This window comes from Alosa pseudoharengus, unplaced genomic scaffold (genome assembly GCF_046254945.1).
Source record: "Alosa pseudoharengus isolate Yale_2024_CS ecotype anadromous, Long Island Sound unplaced genomic scaffold, YU_APseudo_1.1 YU_APseudo_1.1_scf_22, whole genome shotgun sequence".
NCBI lineage: Eukaryota > Metazoa > Chordata > Actinopteri > Clupeiformes > Clupeidae > Alosa > Alosa pseudoharengus.
Genome location: NW_027468680.1, coordinates 30081236 through 30102760, shown reverse-complemented (window position 1 = coordinate 30102760; position 21525 = coordinate 30081236). Strand labels below are relative to the sequence as shown.

Sequence of the window (21525 nt, the reverse complement as noted above, 5' to 3'; positions counted from 1 at the left end):
TCATTCTAACAGTTTCATTAGCATTAAATGCTAGTTTTGCTTGCTTTTAAGACTAAGCATTTTGTGCAACATATACGCGCTATTGAGGGTAATCCACTCACTGTAGGCCTGTGATGCAGGTGCACTATGTTGTGCAAGCGTTAATGATGATTCGAGAAATGCACCAAAGCGACTGAGAAAAACTGTCATATGAGTTTGGCAGCCGCAACCCGATAGTTCTAGCCAACTTCTGATAAGCAGTGAACACGTTGACTGTATACGGCAGTTTCTAACGGGCTTTAAGACAGCTCGGAATCCATAATCATGAAGCATCAGCTTGGCTTAGCCCACTGAGTTAGCTGGGCTGGCTCACAGGGTTGACCACTTACTAGGACGACGCTAGCAGGCTAGCAAGGGGTGGTATCAAGCACGGTTTCTGCAGTAACTAGTTAGCTAGTCACACTAGCAAGCCTCAATATATCGGCTGAACATCATCATCCTTCAAGTAGCTACAGGCCGCGAGGGTTCACGTTATAAGCCGCACGCATTGAGTGTGCTTGTTGGCTAGCTCACTGCATTGTTTGTAGCTTAGAAACGAGCGTTAGCTAACTGATCTTGGAGTCGTCCACTATAAGTTAAAAACAGAAAGGGCTTAAGACAAAATGAAAAGTGAAGGAATAGAAGGCACCGATAGGTTTTTGAGCCCTGGCAAAGGTCGAGGACTAAAAGCCTTGAAACATTTCAAAGTAGGGGACCTCGTGTTCTCCTGTCCAGCTTACGCATACGTCTTGACAGTGAATGAGAGAGGTGCCCACTGTGAATTCTGCTTCACGAGGTATGTCATTCAAAATCATGGTTAGTGTTACTGCTACTGTTACCTCTCTGTGTAGATCTGTAATGATTTATGTGTCTGTGATGAAGACAAAGGATAAGGCAAACACGACACTAATTTTACCTATACTGTCACGCCCATCTGAGGCACTTATAACTCAACTAAGGAGCAACTAGCTTGTCTATCAGAGCAACATGCAAAAACAATTGATTGTATCATGACTATGATGACATATGTATCGAGTCTGCAGGCAGTAAAGAGTCACTAAACTTAATGCAACACTGGCATGAGCAATGCCAGAAAGGCTACAGCAGACAGGGGGGACTGTGGCTGTAGTATTATCTAGTACTGTTAGGTAACGCTATCTTAATGTGCATAATGTCAGTAGATTGCTATGGGAGTTGGCCTGTTGACACTGGCCTGTGCTTCGTCGCTGGTATTAGGACGTGTAACTACCGGATCGTAATTATTTTTGGCAGTTTATGGGCCTTTTCACATTGTGATACTGTCATGAATATGGGCACCAGCATGTTACAATCAGCTGATTACATCGATTGATTTCTAAAGAAAGGAAATTACTTGTAACTGGTTATTTCATCAATAAAATTACATTGTGCTTATTGGTTGTTAAACAGATCTACGTCTATGTTAAAAAAAAATAATTGCGTACATGTATTTAACCAGCTGTTACTTAAAACATTTAATATCTTATGCAATTGTTTACTATTTCAACTTATACATTTTAGACTTATGCTACAGCCTGTTTTGATTGGCTTCCCGTTTACTATGCCCAATGTCTCTAAAGTTTGTAGAGACAGAGCTCTTTCTAGAAACAGCGTTGCTCTGAATGGCAAATGGTCACTGAGAAGGTTGTGCCTATAAATGTCTTGGCACGTCCTAAGACAGTATGTCACTTAAGACCCTCTTGAAATGTGTTTCTTACAGAGAGAGTAATGCAGTGCTCTTTTGATAACCTAGGTTTTCCTTCTCGTTTTGATATACAGACAAGAAGGCCTGTCCAAGTGTGGAAAATGCAAACAGGCGTATTACTGCAATGTGGATTGCCAGGTAAAGGGAGACATATACATACAAGTCCACTTTTCATACATCTAAAGAGAGATGCTCAGTTACATCATCAGCCATCATTGTCCATATACAAGAAACCATTATCGCCTGAGCTAAGCCCAGGCCATTTCATGACACACAGACTGCTAAAATTAGCTAATATAAATATTGGTTGAGTACCAACATGACTACAAATCTAAACTGAACAAGGACTCTTTACTCAAGACATAATGGAAAAATGAAATGCAGAGAATTATACATAATTGCATATTTCTGTCATTACAGAATCACAATTTAACCCCATGTTTGACTGTTTTATTGTCACATGTTTTATGGAGTCAAATTATGTTTACTTTAGTAAGACTGTGTATTGGCAAGGACTTCATGATACGATCATCGCATCACAATACATGGGTCAGGATACAATACAGTTATAAAGTGCTATTGCAGTGGGTAAAAAAAGTCTTTCTGTATCTGTCCTTCTTACAGCTTAGTTGGCGTAGCCTCCAACTGAAAACACGTTTTTGTTTGACCAGTAAGTTGTGTAGTGGATGGGAGGTATTGTCCAATATATTTGGATATTGCGATACAATACATATTGCGATATATTGCAATACTTTTTACCGAAAATGTAAATAGAGCTGGAAATACCATTTGTTGTGTACCACCTGGGCAGTATAATATGTAGATCACATTATACTGATAACTCAGCAGACAAATAAAATATACTGCAATAGTTAGTAATAGCTGTTAGTTAATAGCTGTATAGACCTTTTTGCACTGCCTAATGCTTTAATTAAAAATATTATATCTTTCGCCACTGGCAGCAGTGGCGAAAGATATAATATACTGCGCAAGTGGTGATATGATATTACCCTAATGAAGAGTCTAATCCAATGTGTATCAGAGGAAAAGTAGATAATTAGGCCCCAAAAAGCTTACGTTTGCAGAGTTTTAAAAATAATACAGAGAAGGAAAATAGGAAACAGTGGCCTGAAAACACGGCTCCATACACCACCTGATTATTGGAAAGGATTCATTTGATCTGAACTCGTTGCTACGGCAATCCATCCCTTTGCATTAGGGATCAATTTGCTGTTTACTCGCCAAGATGCAGGATTTTGTATATCCCTTTCTACCCAGCCACCAGAGAGGCAGTGTTAAGATTAATTCAGTCTTTTCTCTCCCGAGATTCCCCCGCTTAGGCCACTCTGTCCTTTTCTTGTGTAAAGCGTGACTCACCAACAAAGGGGACGGGGGGGGGGGGGGGGGGGGGGGGTGAATTTAGTATTTATTTAGCTTTTCGTTAAGAGAAAAAAAAAAGCAGCAGGGGAGTGTTTGTCTTTTGTTTTCAAGGCATTTGTCTGTAAACAGCTAGATGGTTTGTGCCTGACTGGGTGTTGTACTTTTTAAAAACTGACCCATGTCACTCCCACAGAAAGGCGATTGGCCCATGCACAAGCTGGAGTGCTCAGCCATGTGCGCCTACGGTGAGAACTGGTGCCCCTCCGAGACGGTCAGGCTGGTGGCCAGAATCATTGTGAAACAGGTGAGGAGGAGGAGTAAAAGAAGGGATGGGGAATGGTGGAGAGAAGGGAGGGAGGGAGGGAGGGAGTGTCGAGGCAGGGATAAAGTTGTTGTGTGGAGACAGCTGAGGATGCCAATGAGGGCAACAAGGGTGCACAATCCTGAAAAAAGGGGTTAGTTTAGGACACCCCTCATGAAACAACGGATCCCCAAAGGTTTGTGGGTGTTAAAAAGCTAATGTAATTTTATGACCCACATAAAAACAGGGTTGCTTTTACTGCAGAGGGGGCACAAATAATTCAAATACACATCAAGCTGAAGATACATGGGGCAACTTTCTAAACAATGTTGCTGGGCAACCACATGACACATTCCATGTGCTCTGATTGGATCATTGTGATAATTTACCTACAGATGGTTAAAGTTCTCCAGGGAAAAACAAGTAAGGGATAATGGACGACACGGTGGTCTTTTCACAGAAGTTAATGCACGGTCAAGGTTGTAAAATGGCCCGACGCGAAGCGAACGAGGTTTAAACCTCGTAAGTGCATTAACTTCTGTGAACAGACCACCGTGGAGTCCATTATCCCGCTTATTCCATTATCCCGCTTATGCGTTGTATTCATTTCCTGTTACAATTTAAACGTTTTAATCGCTAAAACTGTCTTGTTTGTAGAACTACTTTCTTCCGACACTAGGGTTCGACCGATATGGATTTTTTAGTGCCGATACCGATACCGATTTTTTCCCCTCAGCCTTAGCCGATGACCGATACAGGCTGCCGATTTTCTTGAGCCGATATTTGGAGCCGATACTGCTTTTATTTTGCTCCCTCAATTTACATCATAAAAATGACACATAATTACACAAATTATGATAACAAATGTTATAAGTCTCAATTTAAAAAAGGAACATTTATTGAACTTATGGATGGGTGCAATGGATATGGTTAACTGTGCAAAATGCTTTCATCAACATCTTACAGCCTTGATGATGCATTGCTTGCTGACTATAAGACATAATTCAGGTCATCACAAAATGTCCTTTGTCAACACATTTAAATACTTTAAGAAAACAATAAGCCTGAAAAGCTATTGAAATAAAGTGCTTGATTTGTAATTTAAGACTGCATGGTTTCATTTTTTCTATGTCTATATTTTTCTAAAAAAAGCTGCAAGATTTGTCAATCACAGAACATAAATCCGCCGAAGAAAATAACGTGGTGTCAGATGTTTCTGTTCTAAACGGCATCAACGTCAAAAGGTATAAAACATATCTCTCAAAGTTTTAAAATCTCTTTTTCCGGTAGCGCAGCACTCTCATATCGCTGTGATGCGTGTGTCTCAAAGATGCACACACAAACGTCTGTTTGGTAGCTGACGAACAACTATTGAACTGGATTGATAATGATAACGTTAGCAAACGGCTCTAAACAAGTAAGGCATACACGGTATGTCTGGTACATGGTAAACGTTAACACGAATTAATGGTTAACTACATATAACACGTCTCTCATTATTAAAGCTTTTATCACTGTGATGGCAACTCCGCCCAGCTCGAAGGGAGAAGGGGAGGGAGACGCGCACACACCACACGCGTCCAAAACTCAGCCAGGTGGTCGCTGAATAAAACTACCACAAATATCACGGAACAACGTCGGCATTACTTAATCATATGATTGACCAGTGTTCGTAACAGCTACCGCTACCATACGGATAGCCTACAACTTAGCTATTTACAGCTCCCTAAATACAATGGCAAGCAGTTTTATAGAAGAGGCATTCAGGGAGGGAGACACACACACACACACACACACCACACGCGTCCAAAACTCAGCCAGGTGGTCGCTGAATAAAACTCCCACAAATACCACGGAACAACGTTGGCATTACTTAATGACCAGTGTTTGTAACAGCTACCGCTAGCCTAGCCTACAACTTAGCTATTTGCAGCTCCCTAAATACAATGGCAAGCAGTTCTATAAACGAGGCATTAAGCATTAAATAAAGTACCTATCTATCTATCATTCGTGTTTTCCATTTGGACCCACAAACTTGCTTCCACCTTCAAAGTGTATGGCAATATTTAGCTAAGTCAAACAGTTAAAAGATGCTTTGAAAGTTTAAATTTTACTGTTGTCTTGAAGAGCCGGCTTTCAGCACTTGTGGGGGAGGGGCAGTCTGCACGTGAATTGCAGCTTCTCCAGCAACACAGAGCTGCCTGTGGACGCCTGTATGTAAATAATGCGGGGGGAAACTATTGGCGAACGCAGCCGCTTATCGGCCGATACACGTAAAAAACGTAAATATCGGCCCGATATATCGGCCGGCCGATATATCGGTCGATCCCTATCCGACACATATCAATTAATTTCTCAACTTGCAGGACAAACTGCTAGCCTGGCGGGCCATCCTATATCATTGAAATGTATAGTCTGGAATCGAGCCATTCACCTCGCTTAATCCAAGGGGCGGGCAGAGAATTGTCTTTCAAACTGCCTAGTGCCTAGGCATGCAATAGGCCAGCGCTACGACCATATCCGTATCCGGTCGGCAAAACGGCAAATACATCCTTCTTTGAAAGGAATGACTTAAGTGCATTGTGCTTTTCTTTGAAAGTTAAGCAACACAAGTCCAACTCCTCCAAAGTTGACGCCAACGCCGATTCAAACAACCGCTCTTCGTTCGCCATAGCCACCTTCCTTGTTGTTCACCGTCGCAGGACTGTCGTCATCCTGTTAAGCCCGCCTTAAGACTCTCTAACAAAATAGAGCGCTGTGATTGGATGACGTCCACGGCGTCAGCCAATAGAAATCCCTATGGTTTGATACTAGACGTACAGGCTGAGCAAATTAATTTGCCGCCGCTAGGGTGCGTCTAGATTTCTAGGCTAACAAACTGCCGTTACTAGTTCTAAATGGATGGTTGCTACGGCCAAAGGCCAGTCGTTAGTTCTATCTCTCTTGTTGTCAAGCGGGCGTATCCCAAGATTCTGATGAACTTTAGATTTGAAACATCGCTATTTTACCTAGCCTGCTGTCATCCATCTAGCTAAAAGCCACCTCCGTCATATGCTACAATGTTACTATGTTCTGAACGTCTGCATTTTACAGCTCAGATGCAACGTGACGGTTCATTTAAACTTCACAACGAGTTCGGCGAATTAATATATAAGTGTGATATGGCCAAAAAAATGTATCTACTTCATAGGTGTGCAAATAACATACGGTTAATGGTCGTTCTAAATTACGTAGGACAATGGGAAATTCAACCAAGCAGTGGAATAAAACAATGTTAATTCTGTCCACACAACAGTTGTTTAAAATCTCTACACACACACGAGAATTCAAACAACGGCAATGTTAACTGACGGTTATTTGTGTTACCAACAATGCTATTTTGAGGGTACATTATCAAGAGTAATATCTATAGCTTCTGGTCTTTCTGGTAAGGTGTCCCTAGCAACGACTGTTTAGTACAGTTTAGTTTATACTACCGGTATATCCCCATTTCTTGTTGAACTTCAGAAAGAGTTCATGGCCCCTCATCTGCATGAACGCATAAGATGAGTCTTGTTAAGTTCTCTGTTTCTCAAAGTTGTTGAACTTTTGAAGTGTTTCTTTGCTTCTAAGAGTTTTTGTTGCTGATGTTTTTTACTAGTGTATTACCTATTTTGTGATTAACAAATCTCGGGAAAAAGTCTACCTATCTTTGCCATACTTGAAAAAATGCATAGACTGTTTGGGTATTTGTTTCAAGATGCAGGTGATTTATAAATCTGCAGCACAGCCTTCAGGATTATTTTGGAGACTGTGATAAAAGGCTCACAAATCTAATTTGTAGATGTTGGTTAAAGCCGTGCTGGGAGCTGACAACATAGAATGGGAGTTCAATGAGTTTGGCCAGAGCCATATAAAGGTAGAGTTGCGACAACTCCATTGACGCTAATGTACCATTTTTTTCCAACAATGGCAGCTAATGGAAGCCTCAAATAGTTCCCGGAAGTTAACAATTAATAACAGCAGTGCAGTTACAGCAGTATAGACTGTTTGTAGCAAACATTTCAGACTCAGATTTACATTCCTTTTCCTCATCCGAATAATAATAATAATAACAGTAATAGTAGTAAAGTAATAGTAGGCTATCAATAGCCTAATTATAATAATAAACGATTTATGTATCGACTATGACTTTTCTGCTGCTCAGTCTTTATCAGTTATCAAGTTTATCAAATAAATTAAAAGAGGCTAAAAGCCCAATAAATGTGCCACACGTAATAGCCGAATATAAGATAACCCTTGCCTATCCCATTTCAATTAAGCAGCACTACACCACCACGAACAAGCTGTCATACGTTTTTGCATTATAGGCCTACAACTTTTATGACGTGACGTTTCTTGGGCATTTAGCTTCACCATCACGTCAAGTTGTAACGCATGTGCAATGCTCATTTAGGCTATGGATTTAAATGGCTTAAAGGCAGCAAAAGTGGATATATAGTGCAACTGCTTCCCCAAAACAATTACTCCATAACTGTGTATTTAATCGTTTGATATGTGGATAACTTTCAGTGGACTAAACAAAAGGTAAAGATTTTGTTATCACAAGGCTAGCTGGTTCGTTATATGGCGAAGCATATAGCCAACTTTGTTTGCAGCAGTGAAGCTGAGTTTGTTGTTAACATTGTTGGTAACTGTCAGGGAATTTAACCCCAACATATAGATACAAGAACCACAACATGTAGTATGGCTTTGCCCACAAACTCTGGTACCAAGAGGAGAGCCTGCTAATGTAAGGAAGAGTTCCAGATGAACAGACAAACAAACCCCGATGAAAACATAACCTCCTTGGAGGAGGTAATAGCTATATAACAGCATGCACACACACAAACACACAAGAACTATATACAATATGCAAAATAACTATCTCCAGCATGCACACGTACACAAATGCACAATAACTATATACAAGAACTATATACAACATGCAAAATAGCTATATACAGCATGCACATACACACAAACCCACAAGAACTATACAATATGCAAAATAACTATATCCAGCATGCACACGTGCACAAATGCACAATAACTATATACAAGAACTATATAGAACATGCAACGTGCGCACACACACACACACTGTGAACTATATAACTATATACAGTATGCACACACGTGCACACACACACACACACATTTAACAACAACCACACAATCCCACTCAATAGCCTTCACCATCTTCACCGTCATCTACTGACATGCATAAAAACACAAATGGTTTCTCTTGATAAGGCTGACATAAGAGACATAGGCTATGCATTATACTTTCCCAGATGGGTACAAATCCCTGACTGTCCTGAAAAATAAACAAAAACAAGATATAGGATGTATAGATTACAATGACAAATTCAAGGTATCAACCCCCCCCCCCCCAATCTCACTCCAAGCTGAGCTCAAAACTTGAGAACCCTGGATAATAATAATTTCCTTACAGTAACGTAAACGTTTCTTCAGTTAGGAGCAGTAGCCTACTGTTTTTTTTTATATTGCATTCATTTTCATTGGCAAAAGCTAGCCTAATATGCATGAGAACCTATATAGATTTGAGGGAGCTGCAGCTGTTAGCATTAGCACGGTCATATTAACACAGCAGGCACTAGCCCAGTGAAGGATCATGTAAACCCCATCCCCAGAAACCAGTTTCAAACCAAGCTTGTGCTGATATGATGCATGATCACTGATCAAATTGCTATTTTCTGACAGGATGAGCACAACTATGCAGGTTCTCTGAATCTCAAGCTCTTTAGCCTAGCATCTTAATGCTGTATTCACAGCACGATGAATGACAAACGGTGACAAAATGCTGTTGTTTATGAGTTCATAGCCTGGTTATTTATTCTCGTTGCAAAATTAAAATATCCATGAGCTTTTGTAGGCTACACGCAGTCTCAAAAAGACTGTTTACAGCTCTTGAGTCACGTACTAGGTCATTTTTTTATAATGATAATTTGGATAAGACTAGGCTACACTTATGGGGTGGGTGCTATTGTGTTTTCTAAAGAATCTCCCGTCTTGGTTTTGTACAGAAACTAATATTAAGTGACGCATACGTAAAAGGGAGAAGAAAAGGTCACCTTCCGATATTTAGCAGGTGGTCTGGAATTTAATTTAATATTGTTGTAATGGTAGGATAACTACACAGTTTACACAATAATTGCACTGTGTTATAAATATTGTATATCAATGCATTTATTGTCTGTCAATTACCCACAATTGTGGCTCTGTCTCTCATTGAACAGTAGCTTATTTAATGCATTCTAATCCATTGTCAATCACTTCCGGGAACTTTTTGAAGTTTACATGAACCACGTGACCTTAACGAATTTTGAACACCCATTGTCGCAACTCTACCTTGGCTCTGAGTCTGGCTATTTCCGTTTGATCCATGTACTGTTACCACTCGATTGTGATCAAGTGTTCTCTAAAACACTGTGAAACCAAATCACTGTAACTAATCAGAGCATTGGCCTGGGGGTTTAAATATAAGCTGTTTCAAAAATATCCTGGAAATGCACACAGAAATCCCTCCTGTTCCCCATAACTGATATATAAAGGTATATTCTTAACCAGATATACAGCGGGGAAAATAAGTATTGAACACGTCAATATTGTTTTCAGTAAGTATACTTCCAGTGAGGCTATTCGCATGAAATTTTCACTGGACATTAGTATTAACTTAGGTAATCCACACATATATAAAAACCCAAACATTAATGTCTAAAAGTAGAGTTATGAGTAAAAAAGTGGAATGGCACAGGGAAAAAGTATTGAACACGCTAAGAAAAAGCAGTACTCAAAGGCAAGAAATGGCAAGGAACAAACTGGAATCTATAAGTAGTTAGAGAAATTATCCCTCCTATCTGTGCAAATTGATATAAGCTGGGTTAGTACATACTGGTGGGCTATAAAAAGGTTTTTTGTTACCAAGGTGTCAAACAAGAAACATTTCATAATGGGTAAAAGCAAAGAACTCTCCCAAGACCTTTGCAACCTTATTGTTGCAAAACATATCAATGGAACTGGTTACAGATGCACATCAAAACCTCCGAAGCATCCAGCAAGCAGTATTGGAGCCATTATCTGCAAGTGGAAGGAACATCACTGCATCATCACTGGCCATGCACAGGATCTCCTTGCAAGATTTCTGACCAGGAAGTCAGAAGGATAGTCAGAAGAGTAGCCCAAGAGCCAAGGACCACTTGGAGAAAGCTCCAGAAAGACTTGGTACAGTTGTTACAGAGAAAATCATAGGTAATGCACTCCACCGCCATGGCCTCTATGCACACTCATCCCGCATGACTCTATTGCTGAAGAAAAACATGTCAAAGCTCGTTGAAAGTTTGCTACACAACATTTGGACAATCCTATGAAATACTGAGAGAATGTATTCTGGTCAGGCGAGAGCAAAATTTAACTTTTTGGATGTCATACTACACACCATATTTGGAGGAGAAATGGCACTGTGCATCACCCTAAAAATACCCTACCAACAGTGAGGTTTGGAGGTGGTGGCATCATGGTATGGGCTGTTTTTCATCTCATGGTACTAGCAGACTTCATACAGTTGAAGGAATGATGAATTGAGTCATTTTGGTCTGGGAGAATCTTGACCATCCACCAGGATGATGAGGATGAGACATGGCTAGACCTTCCAGCAGGACAATGATCCAAACCATTCAGCAAAGGAAACTCTCAATTGGTTTCAGAGAAAGGAAATCAAGGCCCTGACTTCAATCCAATTGAACAGTTTTGAAAGTTAACTAAAGATCAGGATTCACAAGAGGGACCCCTGGAATCTTCAATATTAAAGGACTATCTGTTGAAAAGAATGGGCCAAAATCACACCAGAATACTGTAACTGGTTAGTTTCGTCATACAGGAAATGCCTTGAAGCTGTCATTACGAATAAAGGCTTTTCCACAAGAAATTTCAGCAGGCGTGTTCAATACTTTTTTCCTGTGTCATTCCACTTTATTACACCTAAATCTACCTATGGACTTTAATGTTTGGATTTTTTTACATGGGTGGATTATCTGAGTTAATACTAATGTCTGGTGAAAATTTCATGCAAGTAGCCTCATTGGAAGTATACTTACTGAAAAAAATGTTGACGTGTTCAATACTTATTTTCCCCGCTGTATATGAGTCTTTTTTTCTTTCAAACTGAAGGTATGATTTTTAGTGTGTGAAATGACTGGCTGCCGTTTGTTTGAGTGTATGTGTGGGAGAGGTGCTCGTGAACACTTGTGCTTAGTCGCTGGGGAAAGAGACAACAGGGAAGAGGTCTAGTGCTCTCGTTTCATTCATCCATAATAGTCGTCCACTGAGGTCCACAAGATGTTGACTTGACAAGGCAATACAAAGTAGCCTCACTTGGCCTATGTCGACAGGAGTGGAATGTCTGGTCAGGTTTTGTAGCGATAGATGAAGTCTCTCACACAAATCACATTGCATCACTGTGGGCATATTTTGGCTATATCTTGTCATGAACTGTAACTGCAGAGCTGGCTACCTGTGTAACTGTAACTAGTGGTTGATCACCAGAAGACTAGCTCTATGTAGCATAGGAAAGAGAACCTTCTGTGTTTTTCCTCTGAAATACAATTACAGGTGTTGGAGTTGGCAAGTTAGTGCTGCTGAAGCACACTTTTACATGTTGTCAGGGAGTGCGAGCTTGTTATGCTATATCATAATGATCTTGGGATTAAAACCACAGTAAATTGTTTTGGGTCAAAAACTACCAATTTAACTACTGAAAAAGCCTGGAAAAAAGCTTTACAAACACCAACAACTGCACAGCTGCCCCTGAAAAAGTCTTTGCAGGCATTTTAGTTGGCAAGGTCTTTACATTTTTGTAGGGTGGTCCAATCCAAACAGAACTACACTGAACATTGACTAGGCGGTTAGTTGGAACAACAGCTGTGCTTATCTATCCTTCATATGATTTCATTAAAGTACATCATGAACATTTATTTGAAAAAGATGAAAGCATGTTTCAAAAAGTGTTCAAATGTGTGAAAAAGTTCAAATGCATATTGTTGCATGCTGTCTCTATAGATTTCTCTATCTGACAACAGTTACCCTAACCTTTGTACAACAGGCATTGACATTCATTCAATCACATGTAACTGGGCAAGAACAGAACATACACTTCCAGATGGCGAACCGAAATTCTTAGCAAAACTGTCACAGTAGTCCTAGCCAGATGCATTCACTGCGAGTTGTCACCTATAAGGGCGTAACTGGAATAAATTGAATCAATCAATAGTACTTTTTTCAGCTGGAGCCCTTGTAATGCATTTGTGAAAATCATAATTTTGTGTTTTCCTTTTCAACAGAAACTGCAAAAAGACAGGACTCCGTCTGAGCGGTTGTTAGCACTGAGCGAGTTTGAGTCACGTAAGCACAGCTGAACAATCATGATGCTTTCAATGAACATTACCAGGAAGTGTTTATTTTCTGAATGTACTGTCAGTGTTAGGTGACCTCACAAACTCATAAAATGGAAAATGGTCAGAAGTTGAGTTACGAGCTCACTTGAATACTTTTTACTCTTTGCTTTTTACTTGATGATTTTGAGCTGTAATAAGATTCATACAACTGTATCTAAGACACCTTCTGTTGTAGTCAGGACGGCCAGAGATGTTCAGTGCATCAGACATCCGTTGCAGCTTTAGGCTGCAATTCTATGTGTTTCCTATGTTTTAATAGATAGTATTCCATTTTCATTAATAATTAATATAATCAAATGTATAAATGTACAATTGTAATACAATTTCAATTTCACAATTTCAACAAAAGTTAGTCCAATAATAATTAAAAAAAAATCCATGCTAGATATTGCTTATAAATGTCAGAATAATATTGCCTACTGCTGCTGGGCTTAAAGAAATCTGTGGTATATTGAGGTTGAGGTTATTTTTCAAGGAATCCGTCATCTCTCCCCAGACCTTGACAAGCTTGACAATGAGAAGAACGAGATGAATGAAGCCGACATCGCCGCACTTCATCATTTTTACTCACGACACCTAGACTTCCCCGACAAGGCCACTCTCAATGAGCTTTTTGCTGGGGTAATGGAGCATATATGTAAATATTAGTCATCTAGCCTTGCAGTTGTGAGAGAATTTATATTTTTAAAATCTTAAGGCATTCTTTAATTCCTGTGGTGATGGGCATACTTCACAGTACAAAATGGGGCTTATTATTGAATGAGGCAGCATGTCAGCAGTCACTAGTCAGAGTTATGTTAATGTGTCAGCATTGGCCAAGTCATTAAGGCCTGATTGATGCCAAGATGGCTTCGCCCATGTGGTGCTGCCCATGTGGTATCCCCCAATGTCCTGTGTGTCCCAGCTGCTTGCGCCCATTCACTACCAGCTGTCTCTCCCCCCCCCCCCCCCCTTCCTCTGGGAGGTCTCACCACCTTAAAAGGCCTTTCCACTACTACATACCACAGAGGCCACCACATACCCATGTACTCGTTCACTTCCACATATACACCGCTCATTTTAGGTCTTCCTCTCTGCTTCCACTACAGCTTTCTCAGTCACTTTCACTTTCTTCTGTTTCTCAACCAGACACTCAAGCATGCATGCACTCAGACAGATAGACACACACAAACACACACACAGATTCACTCTCTGCGTCTTAATGGATTTAGTTTCGAGTTTTGCTCTAGGACCCACCCCCACTCCCAACATCTCTCTCTCCCTCTCCCTCCTAGGATCACCCCCAACCTTTCCCATTCACTCTTCACCTCTCAGCTGCTCTGTTTGTTAATGCAGTGCTGATAGTGTCAATTGACACTGCACTTATACTGTGGTAACTGGTAACTCCCAAGTGCCAATCTTCCCGCAGTATTACATTGAATAAAACCAATGAATTGACAGCTTCACTCTCTAATCAGTCAATACATTGATCTCTAATCAGTAGTTCTACACTCTACAACATTCTGGAATCATATTCTGTTGATTACATAATCACTGAGCAATCCACTAATAGTCACATTTTAATGAAAGTCTTTTTATGCCAACAGGTTAACAACAATGGGTTCACAATTGAAGATGAAGAGTTGTCTCACTTAGGCTCCGCAGTATTTCCAGAGTAAGTCTCCTGTTTTAGTTACTGCAATAATTCCATTGCCCAGTCCCCAAGTATAGTCTACAGTTCACACATAACTTTTGAACCTCTTGAGTGCAGTTTTAATCTGTGTCTAGTTTTTCCAGAATAACAATAACTTCAACAGGACTTTAATGAAAGATGTGCACACTTGCAAAGTAAACTATTTTAGACAGTAATTTTACTCTTGCATCATCATCCCTTATATTATTATTCGTAGTTGGTGAATTGTTTATTAGGGCTGTCAGTGTTAACACATTAATCGTAATGTGATTAAGGACCAAGCATAACAAGTTCCTTTTTTTAATCGCATTAATCGATTAAACGCTGAATGGCGTTTAATGAGTGTGGCACACTGCGTTTTCGACATTCAATTAGCCTAGGCCTACATTAGATTCCATTGTTTTCAATACAACTCTGCACACCAGCATCACACTTTGCCACCGCCACCATGTAAATTAAGATTCAGTTATTTTTGCATTTTGCACATGCACTTGTGCATATTTCTCAATATGAAAAGTTCCTTATTTTCATCTGATCTCAGGTCATAAGGAATATAGGCTATATGGAGTATTTTTTGTTTGTTATGCCTGTTAATAGATGTGCCTGTGTATAGAAGAATACATTGTGTTGCCTCAGGCCCACTGTACATTTTTTGAAATTGTATTTGAAATAATCAAATACGTTTTAAAGTTAAGTTCATAGAGTAACTTTCTTTGCTTTCATTTGATTCATGATCAAGATACACTGGTAAGCAGGGCTTAAATTTCACTGCGGGATTGCGGGTATTGCGCATAATTTGTTCAAGTCCCGCAACTCTAGCCATCATAATGCAAGAAATTCCCGCATACACTTTTACAGCCTGTCTGATGACGTTAATATAATCATGAAGTGGCGTGAATGCGGTGCTATTGACCGGACGGATCAACTACCGAGTTGAATTGAACATAGCCTCATGCAGACGCAGACACACACACACACACACACACACACACACACACACACACACACTGAGAGAGAGAGAGAGAGAGAGAGAGAGAGAGAACCACTTTGCGCTTACGCAAATAGGCTGCGCAACCATGGCAAACTTTTACATCTGGAAAGAGCTCCTTGGTAACTATCCTGCTAGCTCAGGTCACGTCAACACTTGATCCCAGAAAGATTGTCTTCGACTTGTTCATTTTTTGAACATTTATTGTATCTAATGACATAGAAAACATAATGATTTGCATCCACATATCCTTATGCACTATGCACAACTTTTATTCACTAGCGACTAGCCTAAAACTGTCAGGCTGAAGGGAGGCTAATTACTCTCACATATTTTCTTAAAGTGACAGGCACTCAATTACACCTACTCATCACCAATGTGCACTCAATTAGACCTACACACCACATTAAAGATATGCCTAAGTGTTATACGTTAAACGTCAAAATGAAGCATTCATATTACTAAATATGTTTAGTTACTAGTAAAATGCTATACATTAAAAAATACATTATTAACTAAATACACTCTATATGAATTTAAAAATATATGAAATAGAAACATATCACATAAGCCATCATTTTCAGTGTGTGTTTTTGTGTGTGTGGAGAGAGTCAAGCAGAATCTAGGATGTCCACTGTTGTGAATGATCCCACTACAGTATATATTACTGATGACGTCAGGGTGGTGTGGGCACCAAAATCAAACACTTTTTAAAAAAAGTATCGAAGAAGTATCGAAATCGCAATTCTTGACTTGGTATCAGAATTGACCCCCCCCCCCCCCCCCTCCCCCCAAATTGTGTAAATCCCCCCTACATGAATAACCTAAGGGGGGAATTCCCCCCCATTTTGAAAAATGAATTTTAAGCCCTGGGTAAGAATTGCTTTACACTGTTAATATGGACTTCTGGAAATAAAATATGCAATTAATCGCGAAATTCAATCGCGAAATGCATCAATTCAAATCGTTTGACAGGCCTAGTTTTTGTACATATGAATAGGGTAAAATGTTAAGGCTTAGAAATATTTTAATACAGTAGGTTTTCAAACCATAAAGCCTTGTTACACTGGCATAAGACATCCTTCAATCTGACTGACACTGGGATGTGTGTAAGCTTTTAAACGCTGCCCCTGCTACAAAGTGTTGATTGAGTCCATCAGGAGAAATGGATGACTAGTGAGGTGACTGTTACAGATTCTCTCTTGAAAGCTATGGCTTTGTAATAATGTGTTTATGAATGTTACATGAGGAGAATGTTTTTTGGTCTAGGCATGCAGTACATTGATGTTATGGTGGTCCGCACTGAACTGGCTTCTTTGAAAAGATGACTGTGCTCTTTTTTTTAGTGTTGCTTGTTTGTGTTTTGGCATTTTGAGGACATTTTATTTTAGCTCACCTTGCACAGAGCCTCTGCATCACTCTCTATTTTGAGGCTGCGCTCGGTTAAATCTTCCATCTCTCCTTCCTGCAGTGTTGCTCTGATGAACCACAGCTGTAGCCCCAATGTCATTGTGACCTACAAAGGGACAACAGCAGAAGTGAGGGCAGTGCAGGACATTAGTCCTGGGGAAGAGGTGAGGCTCTGCAGCATTAGCATCTTCTCAACTGAGAAGAAATCAACAATGATTGTGATTGTGAAGTCTCTAATCTTGCCCATGCGCACCTGGAACGCCTGGTATTGTGTTGTTGTCACAGGAAGAAACATGACCCTTTTCATGGGTTTTAAATGGGTTGGATAGCCGCTAACAACTTAACACTAAATAGTTATCCAGTACTGTACATTGAGAATTCTCAGAAAAGGGGAATTTCCTACATTGTGTTACTTTAAAAGTGCAATGTGGAGGTTGGTATCAAAAACATAAATTTCCGGACCCAACATAATTTTGCATTTGTAACAGGACAGGAGAAGTGAACATTACCATGCTAATTGTATTCCAATTAGCATCTTCATTCTTTGTTTCAGGTGTTTTTATGCATTCATTTACATTTGTCATTGCTTGAGAAATTTGCAGTGTGTCAAAAGACTTAAAACAAAGAAACACTTTATCCTGCCTTCAAAATGTCACATTTCTTATGTTTAGCCACATTTTTCTGTCTTGGCAATAAATAAAAAAAACACATTGCAACGTTTTACAGGGTTTCTGGCTTGTACCAACACATACTCCCACATTTGCTTGTGCATGTAAATACACAGTTCACATTCCCCTACATTAAAAAGATACTCAAAAGTGATTGATAATGACTGACTGACTATTATTGTGTTACATGCTTCAAATGTAAAGCACTTTGAGCTGCATTCTGTGTATGAAAGGTGCTATACAAATAAAGCTTATTATTATTATTATTATTATTATTATTATTATTACTCCTACACCTACTCCAGTACATGTATAAACATATGAGCATGCACTTTTTTATTTCCTTGCGGACACATGGGTTTCTAAAACATTCCATTAATGTTTGAGCCTAATATTAGTAGCAAATGTGTTTTATCCCTGTTTTGTACTTGCTTTAGATTTTCAACAGCTATATCGACCTGCTTTATCCCACGGAAGATCGGAATGAGAGGTTGATTGATTCCTACTTCTTCGAGTGTGACTGTAAGGAGTGCACCACAAAGTCTAAGGTCAGCACTTCAATCCAAGGAAGTTGAATCATTCAGTGCCACTGCCACATGTACGACTAAATTATCGGAAACATCCAATTATTTGAATGTCTGAGCCCCATTTTTAGCTGAAGGACTTCATTTACATTTTCTCAAAGACGGGGAAAACCCTATTTTGGCTTTTTGACTACTGTGCAAGCACTGACTGAAACTAAAATAAACAAGACACCACAGCAGTTAACCTTTTACTAGCTAGCCTCAATCTCATTCAGATTTTCAAGTATCAGATATCAAGTTCCAGCATTTTACTGCAAATTACTTAGTCACAATGCATAACTAAAAGGGGATCTCCTTTGTCCCTGACTCAATGTTCTGCCTCCTCAGGATAAGGCCAAGATGGAGCTCCGGAAGAACTTGAGCTCGCCCCCAGAGCCAGAGGAAATCAGACAAATGGTGAGGTATGCCAAGAACGTCATCGAGGAGTTCCGGAAGGCAAAGCATTACAAGAATATCCTTTCTTGCTCCCTTGCTTTCCTCTAGAGCACACTTGTGTGGCATAACCTTGTCAATATGATTCCTACTGTAGGTTTCTCAGTTCAAATGTCAGAATATGTGAACATATGTTGTTTCATGAGAACTATGGGGCCACAGTAACTTGTTATAAACTTAACAACTTCAAAACTTAATTTGCACAATATATAAGTAGTATGACAAGCATTTTGACACAGTGATCAATACATAAAGTCAGTAGACACACCCTTATTTTTAGCCCTTGACTCTGTTGCACCCCCAAATGAACTGTTGGAAATCTGTGAATTGAGTCTGGAGAAGATGGGCACCATCTTTGCAGACACAAATGTGTACATGCTTCACATGATGTACCAAGCCATGGGAGTGTGCCTCTACCTGCAAGACTGGGACGGAGCCATGAAATATGGGGAGAAAATCACAAAGCCATACAGGTAATGCAGTTGTGCAATTGTGATATTGGATATTACTGATTTGTGCATGAAATATAAGAAGAAAATCACAATGCCATACAGGTAATGCAGTTGTGATATTGGATGTTACTGATTTGTGCATTGTGTTGAAGTTTGTGAGCTGATTTCTTTTTCTTGCTTCTTGTCCTTGTTATTGCAGCGTGCACTATCCTCTTTATTCTCTGAACACAGCCTCAATGTACCTGAAGCTAGGTAGACTATATTTAGGACTGGAAAAGAAGTCACTTGGAGTCAAGGCTTTAAAAAAGGTAAAGTGTCCTAATTTTACCCAAAAAATGTAGTTGTATAAAGACGTTGGTGCTGCTGCCTAGAGTTATTGTGTAGGCCCTTGGGATTGTTCTGGGTGTCTACAGTATAGATGAACAACTTCTAGGTTCAGAAAATTGTCATGGGATTTGCTCATCTATTATAGTTTGCTAATCAAAAATGCTTTAATTCACAAGTGAAGTGAAATACAGTCACTACATCTCAGTAAAAGCTGTCAGGATGCCCCTTCCTATTTTTTGATGTTGATGTTGTTATGACAAACATATTTAGGACCTTGGTCTTTTCTCTTAGGAAGTGCACCCTTCCTTACAATGTTGGATCAATATATCTGATGTTATTTTAATGCATGTTCATATCTTTCACTATGTCTCTTCCCTATCCTCAAGGCACTGGCCATAATGGAAATTGCTCATGGCAAAGATCACCATTACGTAGCCGAGGTCAAGCGAGAGATGGAGGAATAGAAAAGAGAGGAGCGGAGGAGAGCCTGACCATAGACATACATGGATAGCGCATTGACATACGTTCTAGAGTCCAATGCGGTATTTACCTATATATATATATCTATGAGCCTGACCACCCTGACGTTTTGCACCAACAAAGCTGCATGGCATGCATCTTATACCTCTACTTCAGTCCTTACAACCAAGCGATGTCAGAACAATATTCAACTCTTTCTAATAAATGTTACATGTGGACAATTGTGGTGGTGCACACCTTTCAGCATTGCAAGTTACACACCTGTGTCTCACATCTTTTTGTGGATTTGTTAAGTGTTTGCTACAGCACCTTGTCAGAAGAATATTCTGCACTAGGCCTAAGACAACAAGGGCTTTTTCTTTACTTTTCTTTTTTTTTTTTTAAAAAGACAACAAAACATAAAATTCACCACATTTTTAAACATACTGTTTAATGGATCCGTCTGTCCTCTTGCCTATTGTAGCAATGGAAGGGAAACGCAAAACACTATTGTGAATCAGAACAAGATAAGAATGTATATTGTTTTCAGTATTTGCAGTTGATAAAATCAAAGATTTTGCATGATTCATTTTGCACAGACCACATGCATTACGGTAATGCATCAAATTCAGTGGAAATGTCTTGATTATCTGTGATAATTTTTTTTTTTCTCCAATTGACTGTCATCAGAACTAGAGCACACTTTGGAAGCCCACTCTCTTAAGTTTCATTTTCAGAAATGTTGTCTCTGGTTTGTTGTTCTGTTGTTTCCTGATATGTGGCATGGGCCATACTGGAATGCGACAGAAAAAAACGTATACTGTTATTGCATCAAACTTGCAAAAATAAACTCCAAATGCAATTTCAACCACCACTGTTGTTTGTTTTGTTTATTCTTTTTAGGTTTATCTGAAGGTTATTGTCCCTGGTCCTGTGCAAATTTATGGTTGTGCCTATTTATTTAGCTTGTAAAAGTATATGAAGAGGTGTATGTGCTTTGTGACTGTAACTATGGCAATGGTACTCCATCGTTGTCAGTTGCTTCAACTTATCTGCACTTTGTGTCTGGCCAGTTTCCCTTTCCCACATGTAACTGCAGTGGTTATGGGTATTTGACTGGTCTCCACAGACATCAAAACTGCTGTAATGCATCTCCATTTGAGAGTTGTCTCAGTAAAATAACCACATAATAATAGTGACTTTATTTTGATATAGTAAACTATAAGGGTAAATATTGTTTAAGATAACGCTAGCAGGTGTAAGAATAGGTCTAGCCTACACACTGCATGGTGTGGCATGTTGACTGGGATTGCTGTGGACAACATTACTCCATCTGCTGTTTGTTTACAGTAATGCAACAAGACACAGCGTGCGTGCAATGTTGAAAGCATGACTGCTAAAGGTAACCTTTTTGAAAACATTATTTTGTGTTTAAAAGCGAGCAAACTCAAGAAACATGTAATGTGCCTCAGCATAACATTTTAAGCAAGGGTCCAGGAAACAAAAAAAATGCAAACCATGTCAACTGCTTAACTTGAAGATCTTCCATCCATAGCACTTCCATGTCCTCATTACGTAAATTGTACATTTGCATTATAGAGTTGCACTAATAATACT

At 39.5% G+C, this 21525-nt stretch overlaps 1 protein-coding gene across 1 annotated transcript; it reads left to right on the top strand.

Moving 5' to 3' along the window:
* The first annotated feature begins 347 nt into the window (after window positions 1–347).
* smyd2a (SET and MYND domain containing 2a) lies at window positions 348–20782 on the top strand. The gene is made up of 12 exons (XM_076299664.1): window positions 348–814; window positions 1816–1879; window positions 3315–3425; window positions 12803–12863; window positions 13413–13537; window positions 14503–14570; window positions 17048–17150; window positions 18092–18202; window positions 18566–18689; window positions 18969–19143; window positions 19322–19430; window positions 19836–20782. The coding sequence occupies exons 1-12, from the start codon at window positions 642–644 to the stop codon at window positions 19911–19913; spliced, it is 1302 nt and encodes a 433-aa protein (XP_076155779.1). The 5' UTR covers window positions 348–641; the 3' UTR covers window positions 19914–20782.
* The last annotated feature ends 743 nt before the right edge of the window (window positions 20783–21525 follow it).

Excerpts from the sequence above, each read along its gene's own strand:
- smyd2a (XM_076299664.1), top strand. The coding sequence starts at position 642 with ATGAAAAGTGAAGGAATAGAAGGCACCGATAGGTTTTTGAGCCCTGGC. Across the intron at positions 3,426-12,802 it reads CCAGAATCATTGTGAAACAG|AAACTGCAAAAAGACAGGAC; the intron begins GTGAGGAGGAGG and ends CCTTTTCAACAG. Across the intron at positions 12,864-13,412 it reads ACTGAGCGAGTTTGAGTCAC|ACCTTGACAAGCTTGACAAT; the intron begins GTAAGCACAGCT and ends ATCTCTCCCCAG.